General features: G+C 44.7%; 1 protein-coding gene across 1 annotated transcript in view; it reads left to right on the top strand.

The window, feature by feature from the left end:
• Gycbeta100B (guanylate cyclase soluble subunit beta-1-like) overlaps nucleotides 1–7,725 on the top strand; it is a 59,115-nt gene extending 51,390 nt beyond the window's left edge. Inside the window, exons 10-13 of the mRNA XM_076172144.1 lie at nucleotides 818–954; nucleotides 3,687–3,824; nucleotides 4,241–4,398; nucleotides 6,690–7,725. Of these exons, the coding sequence (XP_076028259.1) occupies nucleotides 818–954; nucleotides 3,687–3,824; nucleotides 4,241–4,398; nucleotides 6,690–6,846 (590 nt within the window). The 3' untranslated portion in view covers nucleotides 6,847–7,725. The remainder of the gene's footprint in view (nucleotides 1–817; nucleotides 955–3,686; nucleotides 3,825–4,240; nucleotides 4,399–6,689) is intronic.
• The last annotated feature ends 2,999 nt before the right edge of the window (nucleotides 7,726–10,724 follow it).

Below are 10,724 nucleotides of genomic sequence, written 5' to 3'. Positions count from 1 at the left end.
AGGAGGCAGTTCGTGACGTAAGACCAATTCATCCTCTTCATCATCATCATGATCAGCAACGTTGAGTGGAGACCTTTATATTCATATGTTTTAGACCACTTCTCTGAGCTTTCGGTTCTTTATTCGCGTTTATTCATAGCCAGGATTCCTGTTCCACGGTTGTAGTTGTGCATAAAGTGCACCATCACCTACCCGCTCTTTGTGGAGGATTTGATCATTTCTGTGGGCATAAAGGTTCTGCATGTCCACCTCATGGCTGCGTAAGAAAAAGGGAAGGAGGGAGTGTTTGTGTGCCCCGACAGGGAGAAGGGCCATCGATGCTAAATCTCAGAGGTTTAGCTTCTGCAAGACGACTTCGGGGCTGGAGTGTGCCGCGCACCAGATCCAGTCTTCCGATGTCCGCCAGTAGCTGAGTGCCTTCCAGCTTAAACTCGTTAACATGCTGTCCTCGGTTCAAATTCTTGCAGAGTTAGTCATTGATATGCCAATGAAATGTTTTTTTTGTCATTATTGGTAAAAAATTCTCCCCTTCCCTTGTATTTTCGGTATGTCTTTAAAAAAAGTGTAAATGTTTTCGCGGCGCATCACTGTTTTGAGGCGACCAAGATACTATATGGACCTCGGAGGCGACTCCAATGACCTGAGAGACCTTCTTCCTGACGATGATCTACCTTCGATTATATTCCATTGTATCTTATAAAAGAACGGGGAGTTATCTCCATGGTGCACAGCTGTTTTTATAGGTGACTTTCTAACCCATCATAATTTCTAATAATCTTAACCTTTTTTTTTTTTTTTTTTTTTTTTTTTGCGACAGGGATCGTCGGCTTCTCGGACTACTGCGCGCGACACAAGGACTTGGCCGGCGCCTCGAAGATCGTCCAGATGCTCAACGACATTTACACCACCTTCGACGTCCTTACGGACCCTAAAGTAAACACTGATGTATACAAGGCAAGTTGCAATATGTTTATGTAAGGAGCAGGGAACGGTGTTGATGATGTGGGAAAGGTTTCGTGGGATGTGATGCCATAAAGGTAGCAAAAGAAATGAATGAGGGCTGGAAAAGATGAGAATAAGTACTCTCAGGTTAGAGAGACAAATTAGAGGTAAGAATTTATTGAATTAGATAGGTTAGTGTTGAATCAGATGAAGTTAGTGTGTTATGAATGTGGCTTGATGAAGCAAAATTTAGCAGGATGCCCTTACATGAGACATGCTAGGGTTGTGTTGTTTTGGTAAGACAGGCTAGACTTCGGCAAATTCAAGTGGTGAGGAATTAAATGACGTAAAAGTGGTATGATGGTGTTTGAAGGGAACTCACAAATTTTCTACATATTTCAAAATACGTCGGAAACACAAAAGAATGGAAAATAGAATTCCTGCAAAAGGGTCTTCCGGAGGAAAAAAAAATGGGTACCCCAGTTCGGAGTCAAGCGTTGGTGTTACGGTGACAGTATGTTCGATCACTGGTGCATATCAGGACGAAGCACCTCTTCAGCCACGCCTCTTGCATTGCAAAATTTCAACCCAGACTGGGATGGGGTACCGTGAAGAGAAGGAAGTATTCTAAGCCAAGCTCACTTTATTTGTAGTCTAACAGGGAGTGAAATCCCAGTTGTACTGGTTGTTTCCAAACGTCTTCAGACAACTGGTAACAAGACGCGTTTCGCCCTCCATGATTGCGGAAATGTGAACGACGATAGCAGAACGTTCCTGAAATTTGCAAAATCCAGGAAACAAAATATTGCTGGTATATGAGTCCACAAGATTGACCTGCACTGTTGGCGTGATATTTCAGGACTGATCTTGCGAAATAGATCACCCATGTTCTCGGTAATACCCGTTGGAGAACTCTACAGAATCTTAGTGTGTTCAGGGCTGCAGAGTTCTTTGGAAATTACCGCACATGGGTCGTGGCAACACTAAAGACAGGACTTAAGGCAAGAAGAGTTAAAAAACTAAAGGCTCCTGAAGTTTAACATATAAATTATGAAAGAACATGGCAGCTTGTAAATATGGCTTAGCATTCTTGCGTCTATCCATCGTATCTCTATTCTCGGGGACCCTGAAGAAGTGATAAACACTTTCGAGTGGGAGACCCAGTTAGCAGCCTGGAATAACTCTGGAGTCAAGCCCAGTTCGAGGCCAGGGGACATATTAAGAAGACACCACCTCTCACCAAAGATGGTCAGACAGAACGGTTGGCTAATAACTGGTCCCTGCAACGAGGTTGTGAAACACTGGACAAGAACCCCTTTGCGAGAAGATCAGGAGGCCTGCGTTAGAGACCGCGGGGTAGGCAGAGTCTAATATCCCTGGAAACGTCTGTCCCCTTGCCTGGAGTGCACTGAAGAGGCTGCGCTGCCGATCAATACGGCGGTTGGTGAACCCTTATTTGTGATGTAGATGGCCGTAGGGTAACGGACGCAGACGAGGCTCCATAAAGGTGAGTTTGGCACTTCAAGTTCTTGATAGTGAGGTCCCCTGGCTTGGGGCTGGCCATCAAGAATATTGCACTTTTTTCTGGCGACCCCCTCCAACTCTATCACTCTCTCCCAGTCGACCATGACTGGAGCCAGGACGGTCAGCGGTGGACTGAACCTGGGTAAAGCAGAGGGACTCCGTGGTATTAATGGGAAGATGTTTAAGTTTGGGGTAGGTCTTATAGTCAACGACCCATATAGGGTGGTTGTAGCCGTGTGGTACACTAGTATCATCCTTTCGGACTAGAAACGTGTTTTGTATCGGTAAAGTGAAAGAAAGAAAGGTAGTCGACATGACTGCAATAGCAACAGATGGGTAGCACTGATATTTATTCTTGGTAGAAGTCTTTGCCCGTTTACCTTTGGCATGAATACGAAATCAGCTGCTGGCGAATCAGTGTCCTGAGCAGTCGAGTTCTACATCCAAGAAAAACACACTTGACAGCAACCTAGCTTATTGTGCAGTCAGTACACCCATGTAGTGAAGCGGTGAGGGTAAACCAGCTTCGGCTTCCAGGCCCTGCTATGGAGGTGTTGTGCCTTGCTGCATTGCCTCTAACCCGAGAAGTGAAGCGGAGGACAGCGATGCCCCGTCATTCATATGGAGCGAACATAAGGGGGAAAGTGGATTGGTTTTTGGATGGGTGTGGGATGGATGTAGGGTGATTATAAACTTTGACTCCACTAACTAGCTTATAAGGGAGAAAGGATCTTTTGGTATATGTATGTTTGCAAGAGTGACCTCTTGGAAGGAAAAATTAACAAAGCTAAACGCTTTCGTATATTCACAACTTCACAATTTAGCATCGACGGAAATATACGAAAACGCTTTGTTTTGCTAAGTTTTTTTCTTTCCAAGTGGTCACTTGTGCTAGTTAAATAAAACTGACCAGTGGTTCTTGTTAGTATGTATGTATGAGTGAAGGCGGAGGAAGTATACGAGGAATAATGTTTCGACCCTTAGGGTCTTGATCACAAAGCTTCTTTGTGATCAAGACCCTAAGAGTCGAAACGTTAAGGCAATAAAATTCTCCCACTATTCCCCATATACTTCCTCCGCCTTCAGTTATATTTGTCATAGTTTAAATCAGTATGTATGAGTATTGCTAATGTTGTTGTTTACTCCTTCTGCCCCGCTTCTCCCAACGACATGGACGGGCTTTGCATCTCACCTCTGGTGTCGCCTGGGTGCGCGCTCAGGTGGAGACGGTGGGCGACAAGTACATGGCCGTCAGCGGGCTGCCGGAGCCCTGCAGCTCACACGCCCGCTGCATCGCCAACCTGGCCCTCGACATGATCGATCTCGCCAAGAACGTCTTTGTGGAAGGGGAGGCTGTCGTAAGTTGACCTGACAAAGGTTGCTGTAACCTCAGGGCATTGTGTCTCAAGCCTCTTATTCTCACGGGTCTGCGGAGGGCTGGCAAGTGGGAGAGGGTCGGGAACTGAGAGTAGTGATGCTATTTTAAGGATACTAACCCACTAACGTTAGGAGGTGAAATACAATCTAAGAACCTCCATCATTACTATAACCTTCATATAGTGTCATGATATTTTCAAATACAAAAGTATAGCCCCTTTTCCGCACCACGCGTAGTTATTCTTTGCTTACGGACAGGGAGACTGACTCACCTTTCCTTTCTCTTCTCCCGCCACCTGTACCCGACGTGCTGACCACCTTCCCTGCCTCCGCCACGTCCCCGGAACTCTGTCCCCTGCCCCGTCGCCTCGCCTTGCCTCGCCTGCCGGCCGCTCAGCGTATCACGGTGGGAATCCACTCAGGCGAAGTCGTGACCGGGGTCATCGGGCAGCGGATGCCCCGGTACTGCCTCTTCGGGAACACCGTCAACCTAACCTCTCGGACGGAGACGACCGGCGAGAAGGGCCGGATCAACGTGTCGGAGACTGCTTACGGGTGAGGTCCAAAGGCGGGACAGTTGTTTGTGGGAGAATGGGGATTGGGGTCTACTTGAGTCACAGCTGATTGTTTGTATCCAATGCACACAGTAGTCCAAACGTACATGCACGTAGTATTGTTGACATAGATTTATTATAAATTGGTTTAAATGTTAGTATAATCCGATCGATCCACATGATATCAGTGCCAGTACAATCTAGTCGTTCCACATGATGAGAATGCATTTTTTTCTACGTGAATGTACGGAGGTGAACGAGTTATTTTGTCGAATAAAAAAGATCGCGGGGTTCTGGTAAATATCTTGTTTCATAAATGGACTTGGTCTCACTCATGTTAAAGGATGTTTAGTTCAGAACATTTGCGGCTCCTCAGCTGCTAGGAATGCAATAATTTAAGATACGCAAACTGTAATTCTCACCAACTCTGGAAATGAGTTTTCACATCCATGCTATGTTACACGCTGAGTCTCAAAATCAAATTATATTTCTTTTCTGTTTTTATTCTCACCATACATATATCAGTAAAAAAAAATCAATACTCAATTCATTTTACCAAAAATCAGAAAGGAATTAAAGGATTGCAAAGGACTACAAAGGCGGAGCATGCCGACAGGAGACCTTTTGGTCCATAACTAGGTCGGATGCGAAAAAAATAATAATGATAAATAAATAGATAAAAATATAATATAAATAATGATAAATGAATAAATAAAAGCATAGATAAACTGAACATTATCTAGTAGGATGATACTATGCTTTGTTTAACATCAAGTCACTTTTGTGAAAAACAAAACTCAAGAGGAAGTCTTGGTCTCCTGTCGGCATGCTCCGCCTTTGTAATCCTTTGTAATCCTTTGTCCTTCAGACTGGATTGAGCTCTGTGGTGGATGCGCTGTTTCAATCATCCAATCAATCAAATCAGCCATATTATTACTCCCGCATAATTTCTGAAAAAAATAAACATCTATCTACATACCAAGAGTTTTCCCCCCTTATAAGGGGGGTAGCCAAGTCAAAGGCACGTACCCGCTCCCACCCATTCCACTCCCACCCATTCCACTCCCACCCATCCACCACTTTTTACCCCACTCTCATCATATCTCCTCTTGGACAACGGGTCATCCTTATATCCCACCCACTGCCCTGGGTCAGAAGCAATGTAGCAAGACACAATGCATCCACAGCAAGGCTGCTCCACTTAGTCAGCGCCCCCACCTCGCCCTCCCCGCATGCAGAAAAAGAGATGACGGGGAGAAATCTCTTTGGGATGCGTCAGAATATCATTCACACGTAAGCACCCCTATCCCCCATTCCCCGTCTCTCCTTTCCTTGCATGATACTCATAACAGTATCATCTATACACAGTCACTCTCCATTCATCCCTATTTCCTGCCTTCTCCTTTCCTTGCTCAACAGACATTCCCCTCTTACTCAACGCCCCCTTCACCCCATCCATCCATCTCATCCTCGGTAGTCACCTCAAGTTCACTCCTTCCGCCTCTGCCTTTTACATATCTTTTACTAATCTTTCATCACTCATTCTTTCCATGTATCCAAACTATTCCAGTAATATTTCATCAGCCCTATCCACCACTGTATCAGGGAACAGTACTTTCAACAATAAGAACAGCATTTATTGTGTAAATTACAGTATTTGTCTTGCAGCTTGGATGAATTTTCTTTCCTCGTTAAGTCATACTCGTACATGCATCCCAGTAACCAACAGAATGTGCTGAATGTTTCTCATGCCCAGAAGTTGCAGGCGTTCAGTGCCCAAACGTTAACATAACATTAGAACATAAGAATGAAGGAGACTGCAAGAGACCATAAGGCCTACACTAGGCAGCTCCATATCCATCACTACTTGTCATCCCCATCCATAAAGTTCTCTAACCGTTTCTTAAACAACTGATAGTTTCAGCACTTACTACATGGTTACTAAGTCTATTCCATTCGTTGACCAGCCTATTAGTAAACCAATTCTTGCCTATTCCTTCTTAAGTCTAAATTTGTCAGTTTAAATCCATTACTGCGAGTCCTGCCCTGTTATTTTAATATGATGACCTTGTTTGCATCACCCTCGTTTGGGCCATGGGCCAGCAACCTAAGACGTTCGTGCCACGAGGGTGATCATAAGTGGACGTCTGGGCCCCGGAATAAATCATTCTATTTTTTTTTTCTTTTTTATCTTTTTAGGGGGATATATCATAGTTTTGGCAATGGGGAATATAGTTTCCTAGATTTAAGTGTCCTATTACACTAACGTCGTCTTCCTTCCCTTGTGCACAGCCACCTGCAGCGAGAGGAGAACTACGACCCGGGCTTCCACTTCGAGTTCCGCGGACCGGTCCCCATGAAGGGGAAGAAGGAGCCCATGAAGGTCTGGTTCCTGTCCCGAAAGAAACAGGCGGGAGCTGAGGAGGACCTCCAAGAGCCGTGCCAGTGAAGAAAAAGAAGCTAAGAACTCAAAACCACAGGGGAACTCAGGGTTGATGAAGAGTGTCTGCCAGTTTCCGAGTCGATGTTTGCGGTCAGTCACTCGAGCACACGATTCGTCGTTCAGAAGACAAACGGCGAAGCTTTGCGCGGATGGTTGAACTATCTAACAAACTAAGCTCTTGCTGCCGTAAATGTGGAGCACGACTCTCCAAATAAGGGTGAGACTGGAGCGGCCATTTTCGCAGGCGATAGTGAGGGTTTATGCAAAATGACGTTGTGCTGTGGACACAAATCCACAACTGAACATGGATCTCACAGTCACCAAAATTACGTTCTTGCAAACCAAAGGTCGGGGAAACTTACCTCAAATGGGATTCTTTTTCTTTAGTGGAGGGGAAACCTCAAAATATTATTCCCCGAATAACTTTTAAAAGAAAAAAGTTTATGTATTTGGGGTTAAAAAAAATCATTGTCGCCACCCTTGATTAGCATGTTCCTTTCGTCAACAGGCTTTTCGTCAAAAATATTTTACATTCCATATGCAACATCTCCAAGAGCAATAACCCTGCCTTTGTTTGCTTTAGAATCTCGGTGGGGAACATAAGAATGGTGTGCAAATAGGTTTTTGGGTAATAACCCCTCAGCAAAGAAGGCGTTCCCCGACCCCTGCTGCTACTGTAAGCGACCACGCTCGCCCACCCTCGCTTCGACAATGCTATCCTTGGCTGGAGCAAGTGATGGTGTACAATTAACTCCTGATTACGGGCATCATGAGACCATTGGGACCCATATCCCGGTGATTCAGTATATCTAATATATATATATATATATATATATATATATATATATATATATATATATATGTATATATATATGTATGTATGTATGTATGTATACTAATAAGAACACGGGTACGGGTGTTCACTTATGCAAAGTATACCACTTGGAAAAAAAACTGACGAAATAGAGCGCTTTCGTATATTACATCCACTTTTTGCACTGGATGTAATATACGAAAGCGCTCTGCTTCGTTAGTTTCTTTTTTTCCAAGTGGTCTACTTTGCATATATATGTATGTATATATATTTATTTATTTATTAATCTATTTATGTATCGTTTAAGAGTACTGTACCAGTAGTTTCAAAAGTCCGTATTCAGGGTACATTTGCACACCTCCTTGGATGTATTAGCTTCGCTGACAAGGTTAAGAACAGAAAACAAATCCAGCCGCACTGCATTCGCGTTGTCTTTCAAACAAACCCTGAGAGGAACAACAGTCGTCGAGGGAACCAGCATGACTGGTGTCGCCGGGGGGCGCTGCAGTCGATGAGGTCATGACGGAGGACGATGTCGTCGAGGGCGACGTAGACACAATCATTTCGACAAAGGTTGTAAATCAAAAGTAGGCTCGTAATGAATATTTACTTTTTCAAGCTCCCTTCGTTTCCACTCCAGCGCTGTGTAGGCGGTTCTGTGTGATCGGTCGCCTGGCTGTCTCATGTTGCAACTCACAATTGCCGACAAATCTGGCAGAGGGAAAATGAAACGCCATAAAGTGAGGACGAGGTTTTAGATCTGCTACGAAGTTTCGATTTTTAGAGCTTCCTCGAGTGCCTATGAAAGCTCTTGAGAAACTGCCTGACAAAGCTCTAAGAATTTACTTGAGAAAGCTCTAGCAAAAGAAACGTTGCACGGCTAGGAAATACTCCGTCCTAACGTGGTCGTTTCCTCTGCCATCACAGCCAAGTCATGATCTCTTCTCTCGAGGCCAAGGCTTCAGCTGCAACGTGGTAAAACCTCATAGCAAGACCTGCGCGGTGTACCACGGCACTGAAGACCTTGACTCTGACGTAGGCTGATTGCATTTCCTTAGGATAACAAGCTGTGGACGTACTGTCCTTACCAAGGGGTCGTATTCACACACACAGTAGTTACTATACGTTTGTTCCGTAGACACAAATCATTAGCTATGTCCTGCTATATCAAGAGAGTTGTTGGAGGTGTTCTGTGACAGTATGCCTGCATTCTTGTATTCGTTATGATGACTACGTCATGCTGTGATGGCTGCATAATGGGGAGAGGTGTTGTGGTGACAGCATGATGGAGCTGGGATCCATATTAGATGCCTGTGTAGAAGCAGGGGAGTGCTCAGAGTGGGGACAGCATAATTGAGATTACTAAGAGACCGAGCGCCTTCTAGAGGTGCTGGATGCATAATGGAGACGATGAAGGGCCAAGACGCCTTAGAGAAGTGTCTATTTTATTCAGAATACTCCAGAGGGACATCATATTTTGAGAACACTATGCAGCAGCAAATTCGAGTCATCCAATGATGTCAGCATAATAATTGTATTCTGTTTTGGTGTCATAATTAGCATGATGGTGCAAAGTCACAAGCTCAAAGTACCTGCCACGAAGGGTAAGAAATCATATTTTAAAAAGGAAACAGTTGTTTTATAATATTTACAATAGTTCGGGAGTCTGTGTTGTTGGTTAGTTGTTGTGTTTGGATAAGGAGACGCACTCAATGTCAGGTGTTGGTTCGCCTCTTAAAACTGGTTGTTTAGGTTCCATTTAAAGTGTCCTGGAAACGGTAAGGATGGGTCGGAGTCGGCCTGGGGGATCTCCAGGGATGGTCACGGCGTTTGCCCGCCCGCTCCCCCAAACTACTACTGCGTTGAATGGTTGTTTATGCGTGTTGAAGGGTCGTTTATAAACGTCAATTATATTCGATACAGTTATAACTGAGAATTTTATTTAACCCAGTCCTAACCTCCCCTAAAGGTCACCTCCCGGTGCAGAAGAACCGATGTCATAAGTGTCCTCGAGGACGAGGTCACATCTCCCTTCAAGGACCACTCCACAGAACTCCTCGTGATTAGGGTACCTTTCGTCCGGTGCGATTATCACTCATCGATGATCGTTCATGCCTCAGTAATGACCGTCAAACGATTGCCTAGAGCATTAATTCTTTGTTTTTGAATGGGGTCGTTTTGCTTCGAGCTGCAAACTACGAGGCTAATCATTCTAACCGAACCTTCAACCAACGCGTTGAACCAAGAATGATGCCAGTTAAGTAGTATGCGCGTCACCCGTCATTGGCTGTGGTAGTTTGGATCATCGCACCGAGCCAAACGTACCTTAAGGGGGAAAGAGGAGGAGACAGCCGTATTTTTTTTTTTCTTTTTTTTTTTTTAAACGGAGGGAAGGTTCACTTTTGTGTATGTTTACGAGAAAGGGTGAAGCGGTGCCTTGCCGCGGTTACTGTGTTTCGGTGATCGTGCTCAAAGTGTAGAAGGCGCACAGGATACGGGATAAGTGGAGTTCTAAATGCCGAGCAATGGAGTCCTTTTGTGGAGGAGCTCGCCATCGCACGGTGAGTACAAAGAGCAGACGTGTGGAACGTCACAAGCAAAAACAGAACACTTTTTTTTTTTTTTTTTTTTTTTAGATCTTTTGGGATACGGGAGGTGGAGAACTCTGGATCTTAATTAAAGGCCCTGTTCACACTTACAGTTTAAACCGCGCGGAAACCACGGCGGTACCGCATAGCCAAGGAAAAACTGCGCGGTTGTGTATGGACGTCTCCACTGACTAACGTTGTAATTGAACCGCCGCGGTTGAAACCGCTAGTGTGAACAGAGCCTAATAAAAGTCTTTGCAGGAGAATCTGTGACACTGGAGAACCGCTAGTATAGGGTTCACCGTCAGACTGAATGGAATAGTGTGGCCCTTCGCCAAAATGGAGTCTCTTCTTCAGTGTAGAGAGCGAGAGAGAGAGAGAGAGCACAATCATAACACTCCACAGCACACGATACATGTTCCATACGTGATAAGTGTTGACGGTGCTAAATGGTCTCGTACTCCTTTCGTTACTGTAAGAGT

Source organism: Oratosquilla oratoria, chromosome 3 (genome assembly GCF_046742065.1).
Source record: "Oratosquilla oratoria isolate Oo_2021 chromosome 3, ASM4674206v1, whole genome shotgun sequence".
Classification (NCBI taxonomy): Eukaryota; Metazoa; Arthropoda; class Malacostraca; order Stomatopoda; family Squillidae; genus Oratosquilla; species Oratosquilla oratoria.
This window is presented reverse-complemented; position numbering and strand designations above follow the sequence as displayed.